A 27,899-nucleotide genomic window follows, 5' to 3' on the forward strand; every position below is an offset into this window, starting at 1 on the left:
GCAAATGTTGTTCCCTTGTTCAAGAATGGGAGTAGAGATAACCCTGGAAATTATAGACCTGTGAGCCTTACTTCAGTTGTGGGAAAAGTGTTGGAAAGGGTTATAAGAGAGAGGATTTATAATCACCTAGAAAGGAATAATTTGATCAGGGGTAGTTTTATGCAGGTAGGTCATGCCTCACAAACTGTACTGAGTTCTTTGAGAAGGTGACTAAACAGGTCAATGAGGGTAAAGTGGTTGATGTGGTGTATATGGATTTCAGTAAGGCATTTGGTAAGGTTCCCCACAGTAGGATTGAGGGTGATTTAGCAGTTTGGATCAGAACTTGGCTAGCTGAAAGAAGATAGAGGGTGGTGATTGGTGGGAAATACTCATCCTGGAGTTCAATTACTAGTGGTGTACCGCAAGGGTCAGTTTTGGGTCCACTGTTGTTTGTCATTTTTATAAATTACCTGGATGAGGGCATAGAAGGATGGCTTAGTGAATTTGTGGATGACACTAAGGTCATGTAGATAGTGACGAAGGATGTTGTAGGTTACAGAGGGACATAGATAAACTGCTGAGCTGGGCTGATAGGTGGCAAATGGAGTTTAATGCGGAAAAGTGTGAGGTGATTCACTTTGGATGGGGTAACAGGAATGCAGAGTACTGGGCTAATGGTAAGATTCTTGATTTGGAGGTGCTGGTTTTGGACTGGAGTGTACAAAGTTAAAAATCACACAACACACCAGGTTTTGGTCCAACAGGTTTATTTGGAAGAAGAAGCTTTTGGAGCGCTGCTCCTTCATCAGGTGGTTGTGGAGTATAAGATTGTAGGACACAAAATTTATAGCACAAGTTTATAGTCTGATGTAACTGAAATTATATATTGAAAAAGACCTGGATTGTTTAAGTCTCTCATCTTTTAAAGTGGGCATGTTGGTTTCAGTTCTTTCATATGTAAATCCCAGAACTTTCTTAAAGTTACATTCTCAAGGGAACTTTAACAATAGGTGCCATGTTGGCCCAGATTATGCATTGAAAGTGTGAGGTGCCCTGTGTGAGGCTGTCGGTAAGGTTCTTGTTGGTGCAGATGAACAGGGAGATCTCGGTGTCCAGGTACATAGATCCTTGAAAGTTGTTACCCAGCTTGATAAGGTTGTTAAGAAGGTGTATGGTGTGTTAACTTTTATTGGTAGAGAGATTGAAGTTCGGAACCAAGAGGTCATGCTGCAGCTATACAAAACTCTGGTGCGGCCACACTTGGAGTATTGCTTACAGTTCTGGTTTATACAGCATTATGGGAAGGATGTGGAAGCTCTGGAAAGGATTCAGAGGAGATTTACTAGGATATTGCTTGGTATGGAGGGAAGGTCTTGCGAGGAAAGGCTGAGGGACTTGAGGCTGTTTTCGTTAAGAGAGAAGAAGGTTGAAAAGTGACTTAATAGAGACATATAAGATAATCAGAGGGTTAGATAAGTTGAACAGTGAGAGCCATTTTCCTCGGGTGGTGATGACTAGTGATATAGGACAGATGTCAGAGGTAGTTTCTTTACTCAGAGAGTACTGGGGCTTGGAACACACTGCCTGCAACTGTAGTAGACTCGTCAATTTTAAGGCCATTTAAATGGTCATTGGATAAGCATATGAACAAGAATGGAATAGTGTGGGTTAGATGGGCTTCAGATTGAGTTCACAGGTCGGCTCAACATCGAGGGCTGAAAGGCCTGTACTGCGCTGTAATGTTCTATATTCTATGTTCTAATGTAGCTGCTTGGTCACTGCAACATTCTTCGTCAAGCTGCTCATTAAAATGAACCCAATGATAGAGCTCCCTCTGCTGCACCAGCATGACATTTTCCATTTCCCTTAAGAGCATTCCCATCATTAGGATTCATTTGGTGCTGTTGGCCCCTCCTCCCTCCATCAAATAGGATAGCAATTGATCATCTACAGGCTTCCTTCGCTAGGGAGGTTGATTGCACTGTATGTGTGTTCAGTGTGTGAATTTATGTGTGTTTGTGTGCCTGGCTGTGTACATGTATGAGTCCATGTGCTGTGTGGTTTTTGTATGTGTAGGTAATTGTGGAGTGTGTATATTTTGGGTGTGTATATGTTGAAGAGGGTTGTTTCGGCAAGTTGGCTAGGCAGCTGGTTTGCAATGCAGAGTGACACCAGCAGCATGGGTTCAACTCTTATACTGGCTGAAGTTAGCATGAAGCTCCCTTCTCAAGTTTGCCCCTTGCCTGAGGCATGGTGATTCTCAGGTTAAACCAGCAGCTGACTCTCTCTAATGAAAGTAGCCAATGGCTCAACAGGACTATGGTGACTTTACCTGTCACGTGTGTATGTATGTGTGTGGTGCATATGTTGGTATATATGTTGATCGCATATTGGGTGTGTATTCTGTCTGAGTGTGCATGTGTTCGGTGTGTATGTACATATGTGTATTGTGTGAGGATGCTTGGGAATTTTCTGTACTTTAGGTTTTTGGAGTAGGTATGTGATTTACATGTCTGAGGTCATCACAAAATAGCATAAAACTAATCGATCTCATCCAGCTCAAATTCTCATACATTAAAATGCAAATTTGTTAGAATTCTTTGAATAGATAACAAACAGGATAGATGAAAGAGAACCAATAGATGCGATAATATTTGAATTTCTGGAGTGCATTTGATGAGGCACCATGCATAAGGCTACTTAATAAGATAAAAGCCCATACGTTGTGGGTAGTATTGTTAGCATAGATAGAGGACTGGCTAACTAATATACACAGAAAGTTGAATAGAAGGGACATTTTCAAGATGGCTACCTGTAACTAGTTAAGTGCTGTCAGGGTCTGTGGTGGGGACACCATTACAATATATCTGAATGACATGAAGTTTTACTAAAAAAAAGTAGTCATCACAATCACTCAAAGGATTATAGATTTGCTTTCTCATTAGAGAGAGATGATTCGTGATGAGTTTAACTTGAGGGTCACAACACCTCAGGTAAGGGGCAAGGTTGAGAAGGCAGGGCCTTCCTAGTATCCTTAGCAAGTGTACCACAGCCGTCCAGTCAACTTGAAGTACAAAACCTCTCCTGACCTAACCGACTTGGATGAGGAAAGTGAATATACTATCACTGAATTTGCAGATGTCATAAAATAAGTGGGTAGGTAAGTGTTGAGGGTGATATAAACTGTATACAAGGGATATAGACAGGTTAAGTGAGTCAGCAAATACTTGGCAGATGGAATATGATGTGGGAAAATGTGAGGTTATGCACTATGGCAGGAAGGACAGAGGAGATGAATATTATTTAAATGGAGAAAGGCTGCAGAAAGTCCTGAAATTAATGAAAGCATGAATCGCAAAAGGCTACCATCCAAGTTCTGCAGGAATGGAATTTGCCTTCATTTCAGAGAAATGGAGCATGAAAATAGGGAAGTCTTGCTAAAACTATACAAGGCGCTAGTTAGACCATACTTAGAATAGTGTGAACACTTTTTGTCCCCTTAATTAAAGGTTGGAGGCTATGCAGAGAAGGTTTGCTGAGTTAATCCTAGCTATGAAAAGAGAGAGGTTGAGTAGGCTAGGTCTCTACGCATTAGAGTATAGAAGAAGAAAAGTCAACCTGGTTGAAATTTCAATGTTTTACAGGGCTTGACAACGTAGATCTGGAAGGTTTGGTTTTCCTTGTGGTTGAGTCTAGGATGAAAGGGCATAATCTGAGTAAGGGATCACTGAGTTAGGACAGAGATGAGAAGGAATTTCTTCTCTCAGAAGACAGTGAATCTGTAGAATTCTTTACTGCAGAGGGCTATAGAAGCTCAGTTGTTAAATATGTTCAAGGCTGAGACAGATTTTTAATCAGTAAGGGAATCAAGGGTTGTGGGGAAAGGGCAGGAAAGTGAAATTTTAGAGTCACACAGTACGGAAACAGACCCTTCATTCCAATCAGTCCGTGCTGAACATAATCCCAAACTAAACTAGTCCTACCTGCCTGCTCCTGGCCTGTTTTCCTCCAAACCTTTCCTATTCATGTACTTATGTAAATGTCTTTTAAACACTAGTTGTACCACTTCCTTAGGAAGTTCATTCTACACTTGAACCAGCCTCTGTGTAAAAGATTTTCCCCTCATGTCTTTTTTAAAATCTTTCTCTTATCATTCTTGAAATCACCCATCCTAGGGAAAAGATAACGACTATTATGTCTATCAATACCTCTCATTATTTTATAAACTTCTATCAGGTTGCCTTTTAACCTTCTAAGCTTTAGTAAGCTCCAGCCTATGTAGCCTTTCTTTTATAACTCAAACTTCCAAATCCAGCAACATCCTGGTAAATCTCTTTTGAAACCTCTCCAGCTTAATAATATCTTTCCTATAACTGGGCAACCAGAGCTGGAAACAGTATTCCAGAAGAGGCCTCTCCAATGTCTTATACAACTTCAACATGACTTCCCAACTCTTATACTCAAAGGATTGAGCAATGAAGCCAAGCATGCCAAACAACTTTTTAACCATCCTGTCTATATGTGGCACAAACTTCAAAGAATTATGTACCTGCACCTCTAGGTGTCTCTGTTCTACAACACGATCTAAGCCCTACCATTAATCGTATAAACCCTACCCCTCTTTATTGTACCAAAATGTTGAGGATTTGTAGATCAGCTATGATTCCATTAGATGGTGGAGTACACTCGATGTGCCAATTAGTTCTCTTCTGCTGCCATGTCTAATGGTCTTATGGACTCATGGTCCCTATTAGTGGATGAATTTGGTGAATTGTGAGATGAGAGAGAGCTCTTTCGAAGAATCAAAGTGGTGTCAGTATGATCCTTCATTCTGTGATTTGGTGTGGAAATCACAGAAGATTCCCAGCACAGACATGGCCATTTTCATATCTGCAGCAGCCAAAAAATGAGCCACATTGCCTAACCTTCATTGGCTCTGTAGCCCTGCAGGTTATGGCACTTGAGATCTGGACATTTTTTGAATGTTCATGGTTTCAAACTCTCCTGCACTTTTAGACAATGAGTTTCAGCCTTTCATCACCTTCTAGGTTAAAACAAATTATTCCTCATGTCCCTTCTAATCCTTCTACCAAATACTTCAAATCTAAACCCCCTAGTTGTTGACCTCTCTGATGAGGTAAATAAGCCCTTCCCATTCACTTTATCAAAGTTATATATTTATACAGGTGGCATCATAGCTAATATTCAGACTTATTGCATTTGCTGGAACTAAGTTTCAGGAGGAGAACACAATGTGTGACCCAGATGAATTTCTACCCCAGGATTTTGGCCGGACCTAAATTTAAATGGATCAGCAGTTGGAGTTTATTGGCAAACATTTTGGAATAGGGAAGGATGTGATGGCAGTTTGAACCTGATGGAATATCTTTGAACAGGTAGCAATGCACTCACTGCATTCTGTTCCGTTATTATCCACAGGAAAGAGATTTTGCAGGAATATCAGGAGATTAGCAGCCTGATCCAGGAGGAAGTGGTGACTGTTCATCGGGAGATCAGTGATGCCATTGAGGCCATTGACCCACACAAAGAATATGAGAGCTTCATTGAGCAAAACAGGTTTGAGCTTCTAGGTGCACACCGCACTCCGTACTTGCATCTTTGATTTGATAAGGCTACAAAACTTTGTTCCTAATACCTCCAATATTTATGGTAATTATACATGCCGTGAAAATAGTGCTTTTCAGGAGCTTCCTTACTTCTCTCCTGAAGACACTGACTGGGTGTACCAGTCACCTACTCTCAGTAGTTTTCTCAGTGGCTCCGCTTTACCTGACAGCCAGGACAGTTATTGTCCGGGCTATTTGACCACAGAAATCATAGCTGTTGAGACTAATATTCACATATGGGGTTCCCATAGCCATTGTGAGCATGATCCCTGGCTGATTTTCAACCTTCCCCACAATTCAGTCCACTCTAAGACTGCTGTGGTCACTGTTAACTCCATTGCCCTCACTGACTAAGATCAGAGTCTGATTCTGGCACTTTCGCTGATCAAGTGGCTCAACTCCACACCTGGCAAGGACTTGAGAAATGAGACACTTCTAAACAAGGCTTGTTGTCATTTTGTTCCTTTCTGAATCCTTTTCTTTCCTAATTGACAGGTCAGTGGCTGAGGTCCCTCCACTTGCTAGCTTTGACACTAGCCTCCTTGAGGACTTGGACAATTTGCAGGTGGGAGAGTTGGAGCTCAACGACTTGACCATTGAATCAGTGCAACACAGGTAAGTGGCTTCTCCAGAACCATTCTACACCTATTAGTGTGTGTGCATATGTGTCAGTGTTCGTGCATCTTTGTAAACAAATGCATCTTACATTTGGTGTGAACACAGGTTCTGTGTGTATACATGCAAACGTAGATATTTCTAGTAACCCTATTTAGATATGCAATGACACACCTCTGGAGTAGGTAGTGCTTAAACCTAGCCTTCTGGTGCAGAGGGAGGGGCACCTCAACAGCCATTGAAAACAGGCAGTCTCCCATCCAAGTACTAACTAGGTCTGAGTCTGCTTAGCTTCCAAGATCAGATCTGATTATGACTAGTACAGCAGAGGCTAAACATACTTTATGTGTTAGAATTACCAAAGTATTCTGTTGTAGATATTTTTAATCAACCTATTCAAACTTTTCATGACACTTCTCTGGGACAGGTGGAACTTGAACCTGGCACCCCACTCAGGGGGGCACTACTACTGTGCCAAGAGCCCCTAAAGCACACATGTGTACATTTGCGATAAAGAATGGCATCACAATAGAACAATAACCAATAACAGAACAATCTTCATATTCCTGGTAGGTACTGTACAGATTTATTTTCTTTATGCCCCTAGTCTAACATCTCTGGAGGAAGAGTTGCAGTCTCTGAAAGAAACCATTGACAACCGACAGGCAACTATCAGACAGATCTCCACGGAAGTAACAGCGGAGGAGCAATCAAGTGGCTGTAGATCACGGTGAGAAAGTCACATGTACCTACGAGCCAGTGGAAAAGTGGAATTAAGTAGGAGATCAGCATAATTGTGTTGAATACTACTGGAGGAGATCTGAGGGGTCAAATAGTCTACCCCTGGTCCTGTTCCTTATATATACTTTGTTTCTGGATTGTCTCTTTTTTTTCCTGTTAAAAGCATTCTATCTGCTCTATTGCAGTGTTTACATCTTCAGCAAGAAATGTGCTTTGGAGGAAAGCAGACAACAGGTCCAGGTCCTTCTGTGCAACAAGGGTAGGTTGGAGGCACAGCGTCTGATTCTGGTGCAGAAGCTGAAAGAGCTGGGAGACAAGGAGCCTCCGCCAGCCCTGCAGTTAGAGGAGGACAGATATTCCAACTCCTCAGTTGTGAGTTTCGATTGTTATCTACATGGAGAAGAGTTTGTAGTGATGTTGTGTGTCTTCAAAGTAACTTAGCACAATTCACAGCCAATCAGTTATTTGTGAAGTGCAAGTTTTTTAAAAAATGTTTATTTAGATACAAATTCCCCAGTTCAAAGACTGCAACCTGCAGTGGCCCAAATTCTAATGCTCCTACCCACTATAGCCTCTGAATTATAGGAACCTGTCATTTTCTTTACAGATGCTGACAGAGCCTACTGCATATTTTCAGCATTTCCCAGTTCTGATTTTGTGCTAATCTGTTTATCTTCCTTTGAAAGGGGAAAGATGGTGTCAAAGCCTCATCCTTGGAAACACTGAAGACACATTTCTCCGGACTATTCAAACCCAAGTTCAGTGTAAGTGGCATTTTCCCATGAATTCTGAAACATAAGTTTCTTGGCAGACTTTTCTACATTGAAATGTGACTGAACCAAGGGATGTAGGTGGAACATGGCCTCCTCCCCATTCATATAAGCTGAAATGGTTAACAATGAATAAAATTGAGTTGTCCAACTTCCCAAATAACCCACGAGTCATTCTGTTCCATTTGTAAATTAGAGTCATAGAGTCATACAGCATGGAAACAGACCTTTCGGTCCAACTCGTCCATGCAGAGCAGGCATCCTAAACTGAACTAGTCCCATTTGCCTATGATTGACCTAAACCTTTCCTCTAAACCTTTTCTATTCGTGTACCTGTACAAATGTCTTTTAAATATTGTAATTATACCCACCACTACCACTTGTTTTTGCATCTCATTCCATACATGCACCATCCTCCGTGTGAAAAGGTTGCCCCTCAGGTCTCTTTTAAATCTTTCCCCTCTCACATTAAACTTATGCCCCCTAGTTGTGGACTCTCCTACCCTTGGAAAAATATCTTGGTTATTTCCCCTATCTATGCCCCTCATGATTTTATAAACTTCTATAAGGCCACCGCTTAGCCTCTGAAGCTCTAAGGAACAATTCCCAGCCTCTTGTAAATTTTTCTGTACTCTTCCTAGTTTAACAACATTCTTCTTATAGCAGGGCGACCACAATTTTAAGCAGTAGTGCAAATATGGCCTTACCATTGCCTTATACAGCTGTAACATGACATCCCAACTCCTGTAGTCAACACGCTGGCTGACAAAGGCAAGTGTGCCAAACGCCGCCTTCACCTCCCTGTCAACTTGTGACACCACTTTCAAGGAACCTGCATCCCTAGCTCCCTCTGTTCAACAACACTCCCCAGAACCTGACCGTTAACTGTGTAAGTCCTGCCCTGGTTTGCCTTCCCAAAATGCAACAAGTTGTGTTTATCCAAATTAAGCTTCATCTGCCACTTCTCAATCCATTGGCCCACCTGATCAAGATCTCATTGTACTGTGAAATAACCTTCTTCACAGTCCTCTATACCACCATTTTTGGTGTCATCTGCAAACTTACTACCATACCTCCTATATTTTCATCGAAATCTTGATATAAATTACTAACAACAGTAGACTCGGAACTGATCCTCGTGGCGTAACGCTGCTCACAAGCCTCCAGTCTGAATAACAACCCACTACCACCAGCCTCTACCATCAAGCCAATTTTGTATCCATTGGCTATCTCTCCCTGGATTCCATGCGATCTAACCTTACAAACCAGTCATCGTCTTCAAACACATCTGGCTGATATTGATTCAGAACCTAAAATGCTAACTGTGAGTGGAGCAAATCTAGCCCATTGACCACAGTGAAATCGTGACAATCCCAGGAGAGTTCAGGCTGATCTTTTACCTCCCCATCACCACAAACAACCTCCCTGCACATAGATCACCCAACTACCAGCTCAAGAGTTTTGGGGCAAATGATTGCCATTCCCCCCCTCCCAACCTGCTTCATAATTTTACAGTGTTGGTTCTGTATATATTTATGGGATGATGGGCATTGGAATATGGACACATCTAGATATTACTGGGTTGCAAAGGATTTATCATTTGATTGGCTCAAACAGGAAAGCCAAACTATTGAAGAGACTGTGGTCTATTTGTGATTTTGGAAAGTAGAGTTGAAGCAAAGATTTGTGGAGAGAGGTATTACTTAAATTGTTGAGCTAACAGACCTAGAAAACCCAAATGGATCTATGTTGCTATCACTAGCAACAGCCTCTGGATTGAGGTGTTGAGTGTTTTTCAGTGCATACCAGATGTTTTGGGTACAAAGAACAAAGAAAATCTACAGGCCCTTCGGCCCTCCAAGCCTGAGCCGATCCAACTGTACTGTCTAAACCTGTCAGTCAATTCCTAAGCATTTGTATCCCTCTGCTCCCCACCTACTCATGCATCTGTCCAGATGCATCATAAATTAATCTACCGTGCCTGCCACTACCACCTCTGCTAGCAACGCGTTCCAAATGCCCACCATCCTCTGTGTGAAGTACTTGCTGCATGTATCCCCCTTAAACTTTCCACCTCTCACCTTGAAAGCATGACCTCTCGTTACTGAATCCTTCACCCTGGGAAAAAGCTTGTCTCTATCCATCCTGTCTGTACCCTTCATGATTTTGTAAACCTCAATCAGGTCCCCCCTCAATCTCCTTTTTTCTAGTGAAAATAAACCTAACCTACTCAACCTCTCTTCATAGCTAGCACCTTCCATACCAGGCAACATCCTCGTGAACCTTCTCTGCACCCTCTCCAAAGCATCCACATCCTTTTGGTAATGTGGCGACTAGAACTGTACACAGTATTCTAAATGCGGCCAAACCAATGTCTTGTACAATGTTAACATGACTTGCCAGCTCTTATACTCAATACCCCGTCCAATGAAGGCAAGTATACTATATGCCTCTTGACCACTCTATCCATCTATGCAACAACCTTCAGGGTATAATGGACACACTCCCAGATCTCTCTGCCTATCAACTTTTCCCAAGGCTCTTCCATTCATTGTATGATTCGCTCTATAATTAGACTTGCCTAAATGCATCACCTCACATTTGTCTGGATTGAAAGCCATCTGCCACTTTTCTGCCCAACTCTCCAGTCTATCTATATTCTCCTGTATTCTCTGATAGTCCCTTATGCTTTCTGCTACTCCACCAATCTTTGTGTCATCTGCAAACTTGCTGATCATACCAACAGTGCCCTCTTCTAGATCATTTATGTATATTACAAACAACAGTGGCCCCAATACTGACCCCTGTGGAACACCACTGGTCACCTTTCTCCATTTCGAAAAACTCCCTTCAACTACTACTCTCTGTCTCCCTTTGCTCAACCAGTTCTTTATCCACCTAGCTAGAACACCCTGCACACTATGTGACTGAAAATACTTGCAAGGGTGGAGTTCTCTCTCCTCTCTCTCTCTCTCTCGCTGTCAGTGAGAATCAGACCTTGAGGCTGAAAGTAGCATTATATCCCTCAGTGAAGCAGTTTGAAAGTTTCAAATATCTGGACTCCTAACTGTTCCTTAACTGAATCTGAAATCTAGTCCAAAGACTTTTTTTATTATTCTGCAACTGTTACCAATCAAATATTGTTAAAAGGAATTCAAAGAAACTGTAAGAAGTCAATTTCTAAGTTCACTCCTTGACCTGCAAGGGAGGTGTTTTGCTTGCCTTTCTGCCTAATATTTTCCCCACCCACAAAAGCTCTGCATTTTCAAGTATAAATGTGTGTTTTTGGGATTGGGGGAATATAATTCAATTTGCATTGTAGCTCAGGTGAAACCAGTTTGTTACTTATTTAAATAATGTCTGTCTAGAATAAACAATTTTTTTTGATTTTATTGAAAAGCCTGTTGGAAGTCACTTTTGATCTGGTTAATAATAATAATGTGAAACAATTTGACCATATTTGACGATTGATTAAGATATGTTCACTTTTGGTATGGCTCACAGATTGGTTGGGTTTGATTTCCAATGCACTCCTACTACCAAAGTCATAACAACAAGGTAACTAACCTATAGGGAGCTTACTCCAATTAATAACTTTGCACAAAGCTTTGGGTATTTTGTAAACTGTGATCCTGTGCTTGAAGGCTACCTCCACTCTCTTCCAAAGACACCATCTTCAGAACTAGATTGAGACTTGTTCTGCCCTTTGATTAAATGATCCTAATGGGATTCAGGCTCTTCATTACAGCTCCCTCCTCTCCTGCCAATTGTACCAGCTGTTCAGAAGCCCCTATGTCAGCAGACCTGGTATCATGGTGCTATTCCCCGCATGGAAACTCAGCAGCTCCTGATCAACGAAGGTGACTTCCTGGTGAGAGAAAGCCAGAACAAAGGGGAGTATGTTCTGTCTGTGATGTCTGCTGGACAGTGCCGCCATTTTATCATTCAACATGTAGACGTAAGTATGAGAGCATTGTAGGGCAACTAGGGTGGTGATCTGTAAATTCCCCTAAAACAACTTCTTCCCCATGGCTGATATTAAGCAATTGCTTGATCCTTGCTGTATGGTGAATTACTGCAGTTCTGCATTGGAAGAGTAATAATTGGAATCAGAATTCCTTGCTTTGAAGAAACAATCAATTGTAGAATTAGGGTGGAAGATGCCTTCTCCACATATTCTCACCCATACCAATGGAATGTGCATGCACACATGTGCAGTCATTGGGAAGAGATAAAAATGAAGAATAGGCTATTTGAGCGTTTTGTGCCTGTGGAGCTGTCAGCCAGCAGGAATCAGCAGGAGGTGTTACAACCTGGCTGAGCAGTCTCAGATGCTGGATTTTAGCTCCTCTGTAGAGTTGTGGTTTTGTATTCCACCACTTCCAAATTCATCAATTACCATTAGTGCATGCCAGTCTCATAATCTGAATGTGGAGGAGCCGGTATTGGACTGGGGTGGACACAAGTTAAAAGTCACACACCACCCAGCTATAGTCCAACAGGTTTATTTGGAATCACTAGCTTTTGGAATGGAAGGAGCAGCGCCTTGAAAGCTAGTGCTTCCAAATAAACCTGTTGGACTATAAGCTGGTGTTGTATGATTTTTAACATCATAATCCAAAGGTTGAGCGTTCAATCCTTAGTTGGGGCACAGATTTTTATTAAGTGGATCACAGGTTATTGGAGGAAGGTGAGAATGTGCAGTATTTAAATCAATCATTAACATATTGAATGGAGGAGCAGACTTTACAGGCTGCGTGGTCTAGTCTTGCTCCTAATTTGCATGTTCAAAGTTGGAATTGAGATGAAGTGGACATCTACTTTCAAGAGCAGGGACAATGAGAATGTATTTGGTGAAGAGGAAGAGATCTTTCTATAGTTAAACCATCTGTAAATGGGGTCATTATTCTGCGACATAAATGTATAATAAGAAATGTTCTCTATCCTGTGCATGCTATACCATGTGCACTAAAATTTGTGTTAGCATGCAATTATCAAGCTGACGATGTGGTTACAAGGCATTCAGACCAGTCTTCATTGGTATTCAGATTGCAGCAGAAAGATTATTACAACCATTTTATGAGTTAATACATACTATGAAAAATTGATAAATTTCAGCTCATGATGTGAATTGAAAGCAGCTGAATTTTGCATGTGTGAATGCCATTCTCATCTCCTTCTGTTTCTCAACAGTCTCAGTATCGATTTGATGGTGAGAGTTTTTCCACAATCCCTCTCCTCATTGACAACCTCGTAAAAACCAGACAACCTGTCACCAAGAAAACTGGAGCTGTACTGATCAAACCAATTGCTAAGGTGCGTTTTAAAATATCATGCCAAATATAACTTGCACACCCCACTCTCTCTCCCTCTTCGACACCCATTCTTTCTCTTCTCCCCCCCCAACTCTCTCTCTCTCTCCCCCCACATTCTTTCCTTTTCTCCCACTCTCTCTCCCCTACTCTCTCTGCCCTCCCCCACTGTCTCTCTCCACCTCCTCTCTCTCTCTCCACCTCCCCACTCTCTCTCTACACCTCCCCTCTCTCTCTCTCTCTCTCTCTCACTCTCTCTCTCCACCTCCCCACTCTCTCTCTCTCTCTCCACCTCCCCCCACTCTCTCTCTCCACCTCCCCACTCTCTCTCTCTCTACACCTCCGCACTCTCTTTCTCTCTCTACACCTCCCCACTCTCTCTCTCTACACCTCCCCACTCTCTCTCTACACCTCCCCACTCTCTCTCTCTACACCTCCCCACTCTCTCTCTACACCTTCCCACTCTCTCTCTCCACCTCCCCACTCTCTCTCGCTCTCTCTCTACACCTCCCCACTCTCTCTCTCCACCTCCTCTCTCTCTCTCTACACCTCCCCACTCTCTTTCTCTCTCTACACCTCCCCACTCTCTCTCTCTACACCTCCCCACTCTCTCTCGCTCTCTACACCTCCCCACTCTCTCTCTCCACCTCCCCACTCTCTCTCTCCACTTCCCTACTCTCTCTCCACCTCCCCACTCTCTCTCCACCTCCCCACTCTCTCTCTCCACCTCCCTACTCTCTCTCGCTCTCTCTCTACACCTTCCCACTCTCTCTCTCCACCTCCCCACTCTCTCTCTCCACCTCCCCACTCTCTCTCGCTCTCTCTCTACACCTCCCCACTCTCTCTCTCCACCTCCTCTCTCTCTCTACACCTCCCCACTCTCTTTCTCTCTCTACACCTCCCCACTCTCTCTCTCTACACCTCCCCACTCTCTCTCGCTCTCTCTACACCTCCCCACTCTCTCTCCACCTCCCCACTCTCTCTCTCCACCTCCCCATTCTCTCTCTCCACCTCCCCACTCTCTCTCTCCACCTCCCCACTCTCTCTCTCCACCTCCCCACTCTCTCTCTCCACCTCCCCACTCTCTCTCTCTCCACCTCCCCACTCTCTCTCTCTCCACCTCCCCACTCTCTCTCTCTCCACCTCCCCACTCTCTCTCTCTCCACCTCCCCACTCTCTCTCTCCACCTCCCCACTCTCTCTCTCCACCTCCCCACTCTCTCTCTCCACCTCCCCACTCTCTCTCTCCACCTCCCCACTCTCTCTCTCCACCTCCCCACTCTCTCTCTCCACCTCCCCACTCTCTCTCTCCACCTCTCCACTCTCTCTCTCCACCTCCCCTCTCTCTCTCTCCACCTCCCCGCTCTCTCTCTACACCTCCCCTCTCTCTCTCTACACCTCCCCTCTCTCTCTCTCTCTCTACACCTCCCCTCTCTCTCTCCCCCTACCTCCCCCCTTTCTTTTGCTCTCTCTCCACATCCCCCCTCTCTCTCTCTCCCCCCATCTCCCCCCTTTCTCTCTCTCGCTCTCTCTATACCTCCCCACTCTCTCTCCACCTCCCCACTCACCCTATCCTCGCGCCCACACACTCTCCCTCTCCTCGCCCCCACTCTCTCTGTCTCCTCGCCCCCACTCTCTCTCTCTCTGTACCCCCCGCTCTCTCTCTCTCTGTACCCCCGACTCTCTCTGTACACCAGCTCTCTCTATACCCCCCTGCTCTCTCTCTACACCCCCCCCCCCCGTACACCAGCTCTCTCTCTCTACCCCTGGGCTCTCTCTCTCTATACCCCCGGGCTCTCTCTCTCTATACCCCCCCTGCTCTCTCTGTACCCCCCACTCTCTCTCTTCCATCCCCTGCTCTCTCTCCCACTCCCCCGCCCTCTCTCCTCCTCCTCTCTCTTCTCTTCCCCCCCCCCATCTCTTACTACTGTTTGTCACACTTTGCCTCGCTCTGTCATTTTCTTGTATTCTTCCTTTTCTTGTGCTTTTTCTGTCACAGTTTTTTGCTATCACCCTCTCATGATCATTTTTAAAAAATCCAACCACCTCCTGTGCCATGTCTAATGTTCGCATGCTCTCTGTCTCATTTAATTTGTCCTAGATCCATTGCTTTCTCACATTTAACCTCTTTCTCACCCTAAATACAGGTTGTTCTGCTCTAATGCAACTTTCATCAATGCAAATTGGCTACAATGCAATTGAGGAATGGGGGTGCTATTTCTAAAACACAGACTTTTAAAATATGTGTTGACTATAACACGATTGAGTCGCCAATAATAAGTGCTGTTTTTAATGCATGATTTTTATATGGTGTGGAGTCACACAAGAACACAACCATTGCGTTATAGAAGAACTCCCTGTTCATCCTGCTCTTTCTCAAAGAACAGTCACTTCTCTCACTATATCAATTCCTCTTTCTCTTGTTCTCTGCCCTTTCCCTTCAATCTTGAAGCAATGTACTTTATTAGTTATAACCATTTAGAACTTACCACATTGAATGAAGAGGTAAAGAAACTGTCTGGTGTAGCTGTCAGCCAAACACACACAAGTCCTCGTGGTTTGATTGACTCTCCACGAAGTTAAGTGATCTGAATTTGGACTAATGGTACTGGGTGGAGATTACAGCTGGCTTAATAATTCCTGCATTAGGAACAAGAATAATTTCACAGTGGCCCCACTCCTAACCACTGTTTTACAACTGTGAATTGGGCAAAATGTTATGGTCTTTGCAGTTGACAAATTTGGAGACCCTCACAACTTAATCTTCCATATAAACACTTGAGTAAAGCACAGGAGCAACAGCTGTGACCTCTGTTCTGATACTGCACTTTTCGTTACAGGATAAATGGGTACTGGACCATGAAGATGTTCTGATAGGGGATCGCATTGGTCGGGTAAGTATCTACATGACTTACAGAATCTCATTCGCCTGGATACCTGTGCCTTCCTTTCCCAAAAGCAGTTACAAATTACAGCATTGCTTTGCAGAAAGGAAGGACCCAATGATGATCCCACAGATAAAATGCCTGCTGCTGCTGCTCACTGTCCAGCTTCACACATTGCTATGTGGGTGAAGAGAGCTGCTGGTTTGTTTGGAGCTGTCATGTATGTACACTCGGGCCCCTGAACACATTCTTGATGCCTCAGGGACTGTTCCATTACAAGATTGGAAATCATAGGAACAGAGCAGGCCATTCAGTCCCTCGAGCCTGTTCTACCATTCGTGAGATCACGGCTGATCTATGGCCTAACTCCAGATACCTGCTTTTGGCCCATACCCCTTAATATTTTTGATTAACAAAACTTTTATCCAGTTCAAATTTAAAATTAACAACTGATCTAGCATCCACTATCATTTGTGGCAGAGGGTTCCAAACAGTTACCACTCTTTGTGTGTAGAAGTGCTTCTTAGCATCTCTCCTGAATGGTTGGCCCTAATTCTCAGACTATAACCCTTAGTTCTAGAATTGCCAGCCAGTGGAAATAGTTTACCTTTATCTACTCTTTTTTTTTTGTTACTGTCCTGAAGACTTTAAAAAGGGCCTAATTTGTGTAATCTTTCCTCATAAACTAATCCCTGAAGTCCAGGTATCATTATTGTAAAGCTATGTTGTCTTCCCTCTCAGGTCAATATGTCCTTCCTAAGGTGTGGTACCCAGAACCTGTTCTCAGTACTTGACGTGGGGTCTAGCTCGGGTTTTGTATAACTGCAGCATAACTTCTGCATCCTAGTACTCCTGTCCTCTAGATATAAAGGCCAGCATTCCATTAACTTTCTTGATTACTTTCTGCACCTGTTCATGACGTTTTAAGGATCAATGCACATTAAGTCACTAGTCTCCTTGGATAGCCACTGTATTTAACTGCATACCATATAGAAGGTTCTATGCTTTGTTGTTCCAAAATAAATAATCTTTCACTTACTTACATTGACCTCCATCTACCACAATCCTGCACAATCACTTATACTATCAATATCCTCATGCAATGTTATGTTGTCACCTACACTGTCTACAATGCTGCCTAACTCTGTCATCAGCAAATTTGGATATATGATTTTCTATGCCATTATCCAAGTCATTAGTAAATAATGTGAATAATTGAGACCCGAACTCAGATCCTTGTGGGACACCACTAGTCTCATCCTGCCAATTTGAGTAACTATCCATTTTCCCTACTTTGTTGTCTGCCACACAGCCAACTTCTCAGCCATGTCAGTAATTTGCTATCAGCACTGTGGATTTCTATCTTTGTTAACAGTTTAATATGTGGAACTTTATCAAATGCCTTCTGAAAGTACATATAAACAACATCGATAGACATTCCCCTTTACTACTTTAATCATCTCTTCCAAAACTTCACTGAGGTTTTTTGGGCATGACCTACCTGTCGTGAATCCTTGCTGGCTCATCCTAATTAATTAAAAAATTCAAGTTACAGACTCCAACAATTTCCCCACCATAAACGTTAGGCTTACTGGTCTGTAATTCCTTCAATTTCCTCGAACATCCTTTCTTAAAAAAAAAGTGGCATATGTAATTTTCTAATCCAGAGGGGTGACTTGTGTATCTAGGGAACTCTGAAAGATTATAGTTAGGGTGTCTACAATGTGATCCCCTAGTTCCTTTAACAACTGTCAAATGGACCCTGGGGATTTGTCACTCTTTAGTTCCATTATCAATGTTTTATTTAATGTTAATTTTATTCAATCTTTGTTCCCAATCCATTATCAATTTCCTCAGGATTTTCAGTAAACTATTGTCCTTTTCTAGTGTAAATACTGAAGCAAAGTATTTATTCAGTATGTCTGCCATTTCCCCATAGTCACTGACAATACATTCACTTCCAGTCTTCAGTGAGCCAACATTGCTCCTGACCACCACCTTTTCCTTTACCACCCTCCCTGACTTAATCTCATCTGACATGTTGCTCATGTGTATCCTAATATGCACCATATTCCCTTCACCCATTATCCTTGTGCTCTCTAACCAACATTGATCCTGAGTCAGGACCCTCAATATTAAAATTCCCATCCTTTTTTCAAATCTGCCCATGGATTCATCTATCTCTCTAACCACCTCCAAACCCTCAACACTCTCACGTTTTTGCACTATTCCAATCGAGTCGTCATCTACCAATTCTCTTCACCATTGGCAGATGTGCCTCAAATTCCCTCCTTCACCCTCATCTCCTCCTCTGTGTTGCTCTTTAAAAACTACTACTTTGACAAACATGTTATACCAAAAGAATGCTTCTTTATGTGGTTCATATATTAAATTTTGTCTAATAACAATCCTGTGGGAACTTTTACTACTTTAAAAGTGCTATCTAAATGCAAGCTATTCTTGGTGGAATGGATTTTTCTGCCTTTGAATGCATTATTTTAGCTAGTGGTGGAAGGAGAGGTGAGTGGTTGGGTGTTGATGGCTTTCATCCATCTTTCATCAGCCATAAGAAATAGGACCAGAAGTAGACCATTTGGCCCTTTGAGGATGTTCTGTCTTTCAATAAAATTATAGCTGACCTGATCATAGCCGTAACCCCACTTTCCTGTCTGTCCATCTGTCACCCTTGATTAATTTGTAGATCAAAGATCTTTCTAACTCAGGCTTGAATAGATTGGGGGACCCAGACTCCATTGCTTTTTGTGGGAGAGATTTCCAAAGATTTGGAAACCAGTGGTCATTGCTTCAAAATAAGGGAACACCCACTTATTCAGAAATAGTGAGAATGTATTTTTCACAGAGAGCCATGAATCTTTGGAATTCTCTTCCTCAAATGACAATGGAAGCAGAGCTCTTGAATATTTTTAAGGCAGTGGTGGTTAGACTTCTGATCATTAAGGGAATGAAAGAATTATGAGGACAGGCAGGAATGTGGAGTAATCAGATCAGCATGATCTTATTGAATAATAGACCATGCTTATTTGTAACAACCCTTTTCAGAAAATAACTTTTTCCATAGCTCCATCTTAAATTGAAGACTCCTATTTTTAAACAATGCCCTTAATTAAACTGAACTAGAATATTTCTGATACAGGGTAACTTTGGCGAGGTGTTCAGTGGGAGGATGAGGAATGATAACACTCTGGTGGCTGTGAAGATGTGCCGTGAAAATCTGCCTGCTGATCAGAAGAATAAGTTCTTGATGGAGGCCAGGTCAGTGCTGGTGCAACTACCATAGGATCATAGTCTGAACAAATAGTGACACAAAAATAATGACAAAGTGGCAGGCTAGCTCCTTGATTAGCCCTTTATACAGTGCAGTTATCAAAGCTGCTGCAGGAGTGCCTGAGTGAAGCTATCTTAGTGATGTTTAATACAGTTTAGAACAAGGTTTGTCATTGTGTGTTCACCATCAATGGTTTAGTGCTTTACTGAAGACTGGGTCCAACAGACCAAAGAAATCTTTTACTGTTCAACACTGGGAGTGACCAATCATTGTTGCCTAGCAAAAATATAACCAATTGGAACTGTTTTAATCTGAATGGGAGACTTTATGGAGTGATCCAATAGATCTTACAGAGATAAGAGGAAACCGTCTATTTCTAGCCATCAAGGGGTCGATAACGAGTATCTAGATACAAGAGCAGACATTTAACACAGAGGAGATGAGAACCTTCCTTAGACACAAATGTCGAGTCAATGATTGAAACAGAGATTGTGTCAATACTGAAGGATAATGATTGAGCAAAGGAGGAATGAGGGATATACTTGTGACTCGATAGGTGGTGACTCTAAGTCCGAAAAACTTGATTCCAGTTGCATTCCAACACGTGTTGGCTATGAAAGGAGTGTTTGTAAGGTGGTTTAACACACTGATAAGCCCAGGAATGCTCCCATCACTCTCCTAATGTTCCTCAAAGGGAAATTAGGTGCATGAAGATAAAATACAAACAAACAGTTCTGACTGACAGTTCAGTTTCTAAAAGCTGTTAAAGAAAACAATGTTATCTTAACATTATTTCCATAACTTTTTTCAGAATCTTGAAACAGTATGATCATCCGAACATTGTCAGGTTAATAGGAGTCTGTACTCAGAAACAGCCAATTTACATCGTCATGGAGCTGGTGCAAGGTGAGAGAATTGGGCACTAGCTAACTGTGACAGAAAGTGGAGTAGATAAAGATGTTTCACCCTTCAAATCCATTTCTCACAGATTGTCCACAATCTGCTCCATCATTTCTGACATCATGGCACATTAGAACACCATTCGACCCTTCAAGTATATTCTGGCTGTCAGTAGTACAATCCATGCTCAGCTGTCCATGTTCAAATACAGCAAGTCCTGGACAATATCCATGTTATAGTTGACAAATGGCAAATAATATTTGTGGTACACAAATTCCAGGCAATGAATTTCTCCAGCAAGAGAGGGTCTAACCATCACTCCTTAACATTCAATGGGATTGTCATCCCTGAATCCCCCACTATCAACATCCTCAGGACCAAATACTGTTGCCCTGATCTAGACCAAACACCTCAACCCTTTCCTTACTCTGAATGACTCCCCATTTCCCCCATTTGGATCTGCCTCTGCGTGACTTTGTCAGTTTTCAGAAAACCTAGCCCATTTGTACTGTAAGCAGTAAAATCTGAATATTGGACCATGCTGGAAATACTCAGAAGATCAGGCAGCAGCAATGGAGAGGGAACGAGAGTTAATGTTTCAGGTCAATTACCTTATCAGAATTGTAAGATGTTAGAGATGTAATCAAAGTGTTGATTATACTAGCAAATCATTTGCACTTCAAGGAGAAAAAACTTTTTACTAAACATTTCTCAATTTAGGAGGGGATTTCTTGACATTTTTACGCAATGAAGCAAATCATTTTAGCACAAAAGACCTGATAAAGATGGCAGAGAATGCTGCTGCTGGGATGGCCTATTTGGAAAGCAAGCGTTGCATCCACAGGTGAGTTCAGAAAAGTATTTAAAAACAGCTCTGACTATATGGTGGCATGGAGTCATGGAATGGGTTTATTGGTAATTTGATTGTTGGTATCTATCATTCTGTTTATTCCTTTATCCTGTCAGACTCCTGAAGATATTGACCTGATAGAGAAGGCTGATAGGTAGAGAATGAATTCAGATGGATTCTCTCTAGTACCTTCCCCGTAATGATTGTTCTCCATCGAAGAGATTTGACATTCAAATGAAGGCTAGTTGTCCAATTACTGTAAACTTAACGGTCAACACCAGCCCTACTCTCTTGTGTGACTGCAGCCTGAAAGTAACAGTGGGAATTTAGGCAAAATCTCAATCCATTTTCCTACTCCCAGAATACTGGGAGTCAATATTAGTTTATACAGCCACTTTCTGTTGACGACCTAACTGAGGATTGTTCACAGGTCTCATCTCTGTTAGGAAAAGGATATAGAGGCACAAGAGAAGGACAATTACTTCGACTGGTGGAATTTATTAAACTTCAGAATCTTGGCTGACACTTCTGGGCAGTGCTTATGAAATGCAACACTTGGAAATGCCTTTTTTTTAGATGAGACATTAAATCCTAGGCCCTGCTGTGCTCTGACAGGTGAATATAGAAGATCTCACAGCATTATTCTGAAGCAGGACAAGGGATTTCTCCCTACTGTCCTCCCTCAAACTGATACTACACAAACAGTCATGGTCCTTTAATTAACAGGTGTTTGTGTTACCTTTCTGTGCACAAACACAAATAAATGTTGATTTGGATTATATTACAGAGATCTAGCAGCCAGGAACTGCCTGGTTTCAGAGAAAAATGTTTTGAAAATCAGTGATTTTGGGATGTCTCGTGAGGAAGAAGATGGAGTATATTCCTCAACAGGAGGAATGAAGCAAATTCCAATCAAGTGGACGGCACCTGAGGCACTCAATTACGGTACATCCTGGGTTTTACAATTCAGCAAAACCAGGGTTAATTTATTTTACTGAGGGTGAGAATGATTGTGTGAACTAAGGTATGTTAGTCTGACACTACAAAAAGTGTTCAAAAACTAACCAACCATGCAATCTGGAAAAATAATAGCATAGCGGTAGTGTAATTGGACCAACCCTGGATAATATTCTGCGGACATGGGTTCAAATCCCACCATGGCATGTTACAACACAAGGTCTTGAACCAAGACATTCTGACCCATTGATATAAATTCCATTTAAATATTGTGGTTCTGTTCGCCGAGCTGGAAATTTGTGTTGCAGACGTTTCGTCCCCTGTCTCGGTGACATCCTCAGTGCTTGGGAGCCTCCTGTGAAGCGCTTCTGTGATGTTTCCTCCGGCATTTATAGTGGTTTGTCTCTGCCGCTTCCGGTTGTCCATTCCAGCTGTCCACTGCAGTGGCCGGTATATTGGGTCCAGGTCAATGTGTTTGTTGATAGAATCTGTGGATGAGTGTCATGTCTCACTCCAATTTGTGCATGTGTGTGTGTGTGCATGCGTGCCCAAAACAAGGAGGTGATATCTTACAGTTAGAGCAATCAAGTGGGGGTAATATTGGGAAGTCTTTCTTCTCACAAAGGGAAGTGGATTGAAATCTAAAATCTCTATCTCCGCAAAAAAAACTCTGGAGGCAGGTGCAATTGAAAATTTTAAAACTAAGATGGATGGATTAGCTGATGAGATTTTGTTAAGATTAGAGTGGTGCTGAAAAAGCACAGCAGGTTAGGCAGTATCGAGGAGCAGGAAAATTGACAAACGTCGATTTTCCTGCTCCTTGGATGCTGCCTGACCTGCTGTGCTTTTCCAGCATCACTCTAATCTTGACTCTGATCTCCAGCATCTGCAGTCCTCACTTTCACCTGAGGAGATTTAGTGTTAACTGAACCAGGATTGATGGAATTAAGATGCAGATTTCACATGGCTTAATAGAGCAGAGAACAGGTTTGAGGGGTTCAAGGACCTTCTAATATTCCTAGATCAATCAACATTTGAAAAAGCAAAGAAGATTCTATAATTGAAACTTTGAGCCTAACTGAAGACAGATCATGACTGTAACAGGCCTGCTGTTCTGATACAGATTGTGCACCGTGTAAATCTCTGCCCTTGTTCATTTACCACAGGTCGGTTCACAACTGAGAGTGACATCTGGAGTTATGGGGTACTGCTATGGGAGACATTTAGTCTGGGTTCAACACCATACCCAACCATGACAAATCAACAAACTCGAGAGGAGGTTGAACAAGGTGAAAATCAATGCAAAATAATATTAAAGCAATAAGAATATATAAAAATACACTGGACACAATAAATAAGTCTTTTCCATTTAAACAAAAAAAAAGCCTGACTCCCTGGACACTTCCTCCTTTCTGTTGTTTTGGACAAAGTAGTGGCAAATTTACTCTGTATCTAATCTCATGTTGCACATGTCCCGAGAGTGTTTGGTCAAGATACTGGAAAGGCCAAAATGAGAATTGTTCCATTTTCCTGTGTTATTGGTGAGGAATGCTGTCTCCTAGTCTGAAAATTGGAGGATGTCTGTGAGGGGAGTGAGCTACCAGGTTTGCAGACTCCAGAAATAGCTCCTATAGGACACATGGAAAAACATTATTGGGAGATGGGGTAATCGACTACTGATTCACTAATAGATTTATTCCTTGTCCCTAGGCTATCGACTCGGTGCCCCTGATTCTTGCCCAGATGAGATTTACGGTATAATGTGTCGCTGTTGGCAGTATGATCCGAAGAAGCGCCCAAATTTCAGCACCATTCACCAGGAGCTTGTGACTCTCAGGAAAAAATGGAAGTGAAACTGGAAACAATTGCTTTTGTAAATCATGTTCTGACTCCCATCACTGTTAACAGAGATAGGGAGTAACACCATATATTTAAACTATTACCTGAGGGATGGCTAGCCTTTTTAGCTATGTTCATATCCAAAGAATGAATTAACAAAATATTTCCACCATCCAAACACCAAAACCACCAGGTAAGCAGCATCAACATCTCACAGGGGATTACTAGAGACTAATGATCCCTTTATGCTAACCCAAACTTTGCTTCTGATGAAATGCCAATTACAGGCATGATATTTTCCCAATCTTCCATCCCTAGTAGGAACTGGAATGAGGCCACCCACACAACTCAAAGTGCCCTTAACAGACAAGGGGAATAAAAAAAAACGTAATTCATAGGGTGTGAGCTTCACTAGCTGGGCCAGCAATTAATGTCCATTCCTAATTGCTCATGGAGGAGGTGGTGCTAGTGGTGAGCTGCCTTCTTGAACCACTGCAGCCCAACTGGTTTAGGTAGCCAGGTGATGCTGCTCAGGGGAGGGAGTTCCAGGACTTTGACTCAGTGACACTGAAGAAACGGCAATATATATCCGAGGATGGTGAGTGCCTTGGAGGGGAATTCTTAGATTCAGTTACCAATTAGCACTGTATGACAGTGTCTCTCAGGGTGGAAATTATTAATGATATCAAATGAAATCTCTCCACCAATGTTTCTGTTCCCCAGCATGTAGTCTTTACTACAAGAAGGCAATTGGATATAACTTTTAAAAGGATTTACTGTTATTTTGGAATAATTTTGAATATTTTGGTAATTTTCTTCCCATTGCTTACACATACAAATTTTATTCCATTGGCCCAAGCAAAATAGAATCATAGAATTGTTACAACACTGAGGAGGTGTTCAGCCTATTGTGTCTCGGCTGGCTCTCCAAATGAGCATCACACTAAATGCCATTCTTCTGCTTTCCTATTAAATGTCCTCCCTCCTGCAATCTCATCCAACCCACTTTTTCTACTCCCGACTGGGAGATATAGGCAACGATCCCAATCTGTTACCTCATCCTGATTGGTCATAGGACTTTGCACTTTAAGGCTACTCAACTGTGAAGGTATACCAGTCATTCACCCCTCTCTGCCCCCACTTAAGAGTGTACCGCCCCAGTCAAACTTCCCACCTGCCACTGTCCTTGGAGTAGGTCGCGCCCGGGCGCTTCCGACCAGAAGTGAGAGCCCCTCAGGGCTTGCCTCCCCGCCTCACCGGGTAAGCGAAAAAAACGATTAGTGGTATTTCACCGGCGGCTGAAGCCTCCCACTTATTCTCCACCTCTCATGTCTCTTCACAGTGCCAGACTAGAGTCAAGCTCAACAGGGTCTTCTCTCCCCGCTAATTCTGCCAAGCCTGTCCCCTTGGCTGCGGTTTTGCTAGATAGTAGGTAGGGACAGTGGGAATCTCATTCATCCATTCATGCGCGTCGCTAATTAGATGACGATGCATTTGGCTATTATCTCTCTCACCATCTGAACGGATTGTGTCCATTTCGAGTTTTTTCTCATTACTCGTCGACGTAAAAGACACCCTTATCTCGCTAACCACAGCCAGATGATGTTAAGGGAATGGGAATATTCACTGTAAAGCAGAGACCAAACGAGGATTCAGCTAGGATTATTCAACTAACAAATTACTTCTCTAGCTCATCACCTGTTGTGTTGCCAAGTGCAGTTTTAATTTTATTCACCCTAACTACCCTCCACCTTTACTGTGAGCTAAAAAACAAAAACCTTTATTACCAAAATTATTATAAAATTTAAAATTCTAAAATAAGTTAAAATTCTACCTAAAATTAACATTATTTAATTAATTTTTAAATCGATTGTTTTAGTAATGTCCAAAATAGAGAAGCTAAAAGAGTCCATTATGAATCCATAAAAATTCTTAACAACTCGAGGGTCAGGGATATAACCAGGTTTGTGATGTGTTGAGCAAATATCTTATACTTTTCGATCCTGAAATCCTTCATCAGGTCACTGTTCTTGTTGAACCATTTACCTCGGGACCCCATCACGAATCCATAAAAAGAAATATTGGTTCCTTTAATAGAATCCATGATTTCTTTCTCTAAATGTTTACATTTCTCCACCTTCTCCTCCCAAGCCTGCTCTGGCGAATTTTCTTGGTTTTCCATCCAAATTGTGACATCCACAACAATAATACGATTGTCTTTCTTAAATATAATGTATGATCCAGAGTTTTCCTGTATTGTCCTTTATACGAGGTTCAATATATGTGGTCCATCCTTTAGTTTTAACGTATTTAATTAGTTCCTCAGCAATCCTATTGTGTCTTTTAATGCGCATATTTTTCACATACAGGCACCAGCCCGATATGTGGGCGATTGTCTCGATGGCATTGTTGCACCTCCTACAATTCTTGGTGTTAAAGGGCGTTCCGTATGATAACTATGATCTAGTTGGGTACAAATTTGTTTGTAAGAGGATTGTATTTATTACTTTTGATGTTTTCATATAATGCATCTTATTTAACCAATTATTAGAGATTTGATCATTTTTAAAATAATGAATGCCTGCAGTCTGGCTAGGCAGAGCCATTCATTTTTGCAATTCCACATTTCTCCATTTCAAATAATTTTTACAGCAATACTCTTCAATCCCGTCGATACCCTCATTCTCACCATCGTTCACTCTTCCTTCTAATTGGCTATTACAGAATGGATTCCAAATTTCTTTCAAAATTTTCAAATTGCTCAATTCCTTGTTAAACTGGAAAAGTTTGTCATTGCCAAACCTGATTGCAAACAATTCTAATGTCCATGCTAACTGATGTTGAATTATTTTGGAATTAATTACAGTAGCGCCTCGATTTATTAATTTAATCCGTTCTGGGACCCAGTTCGCGAACTGAATCAATTTTTCCCATTGTTCAGATAGCGTTCACAGCGCACGCTCCAAAGACGAACTGCGCACGCATCAAAGATGAACTGAATGAGATCACGCGGGGCCTGAGAGCTTTTGCGTTCAACAAGCGCATAGGAAAGCAGAACAATGAAACCACGTCGTCGCACACGGGCTTTTTGCGCTCATACCTTCGCTCGTACCTTGAATTTTATATGTATGTTGAAGCAAAATTTTATGTACAATCCTGTTCGTAAACCAATTTGTTCGTGAACGGGGTCGTTTGTATGTCGAGTCGCTACTGTATCTCCTTTGTTCAAACTGCAACCTTCAGGGATGTTCAAAATATGGCCCCAGACCCTTCAATCCTAGCAAACCAGTTCAGGCAGCTTTGTTACATTCGTGCTTAGGTTGCTTGAACTATTTAGATTTTAAAGTGCTGAAGATTATAAAAGATCTGTTTTTAATTCCATTTAGCTTATTGATGTCAAAATCAGAACACAGGTGGGCGGCACGGTGGCACAGTGGTTAGCACTGCTGCCTCACAGCGCCAGAGACCCGGGTTCAATTCCCGACTCAGGCGACTGACTGTGTGGAGTTTGCACATTCTCCCCGTGTCTGCGTGTGTTTCCTCCGGGTGCTCTGGTTTCCTCCCACAGTCACAAAGATGTGCGGGTTAGGTGAATTGGCCATGCTAAATTGCCCGTAGTGTTAGGTTAAAAGGGGTAAATGTAGGGGTATGGGTGGGTTGCGCTTCGGCGGGTCGGTGTGGACTTGTTGAGCCGAAGGGCCTGTTTCCACACTGTAAGTAATCTAATCTAATCTAATCTAGGTCTGTTTGCATGTGTTGAAATTTTATGGGAACATGACTGAAACTTGGTGGCCTCCTAATTATTTTTGTTCTTTCATGGAATGTGACTTTGCACGTTGCTGGCTAGGCCAGCTTTTATTACTCATTAGAAGGTGGTGGAGAGCTACCTTGGAACTGCTGCAGTCATGTGGTCTCTGGCAAGCTTTGTGGCAATTTGGGATATGGTGATAGAAATTTCAAATCCACTGCCATTTGCATTCCACTGTGAAAATGCACCACAGAAATATTTACCAAGTATTGCTGTGTAATAAAGCTTAAGTTGGACTATAAATTATTTAGCTTTTACATGGAAATGGTTTATTGTAGTGTAGAGTGAAATAAATTGCAATGGTCTAATTAGTTATTTTGTTCTCTAA

General features: G+C 42.2%; 1 protein-coding gene and 1 long non-coding RNA gene across 3 annotated transcripts in view; one reads left to right on the forward strand and one right to left on the reverse strand.

The window, feature by feature from the left end:
* Positions 1–27,882, forward strand: part of fes (FES proto-oncogene, tyrosine kinase) — a 57,436-nt gene extending 29,554 nt beyond the window's left edge. For both annotated transcript variants that reach the window (XM_043680483.2, XM_043680484.2), the window contains exons 6-19: positions 5,422–5,559; positions 6,105–6,224; positions 6,832–6,954; positions 7,151–7,337; positions 7,652–7,729; positions 11,484–11,693; positions 12,929–13,051; positions 15,887–15,940; positions 19,086–19,204; positions 20,029–20,123; positions 20,838–20,961; positions 21,755–21,912; positions 23,091–23,213; positions 23,635–27,882. In XM_043680483.2, coding sequence (XP_043536418.1) covers positions 5,422–5,559; positions 6,105–6,224; positions 6,832–6,954; positions 7,151–7,337; positions 7,652–7,729; positions 11,484–11,693; positions 12,929–13,051; positions 15,887–15,940; positions 19,086–19,204; positions 20,029–20,123; positions 20,838–20,961; positions 21,755–21,912; positions 23,091–23,213; positions 23,635–23,777 — 1,795 coding nt within the window. In that variant the 3' untranslated portion in view covers positions 23,778–27,882. The remainder of the gene's footprint in view (positions 1–5,421; positions 5,560–6,104; positions 6,225–6,831; positions 6,955–7,150; positions 7,338–7,651; positions 7,730–11,483; positions 11,694–12,928; positions 13,052–15,886; positions 15,941–19,085; positions 19,205–20,028; positions 20,124–20,837; positions 20,962–21,754; positions 21,913–23,090; positions 23,214–23,634) is intronic.
* Positions 1–27,899, reverse strand: part of LOC148137549 (uncharacterized) — a 132,064-nt gene that overhangs the window by 100,933 nt on the left and 3,232 nt on the right. The window lies entirely within an intron of this gene.

Source organism: Chiloscyllium plagiosum, unplaced genomic scaffold (assembly GCF_037043375.1).
Source record: "Chiloscyllium plagiosum isolate Xiang-an unplaced genomic scaffold, Cpla_swu_hap1 HiC_scaffold_42, whole genome shotgun sequence".
Lineage (NCBI taxonomy): Eukaryota > Metazoa > Chordata > Chondrichthyes > Orectolobiformes > Hemiscylliidae > Chiloscyllium > Chiloscyllium plagiosum.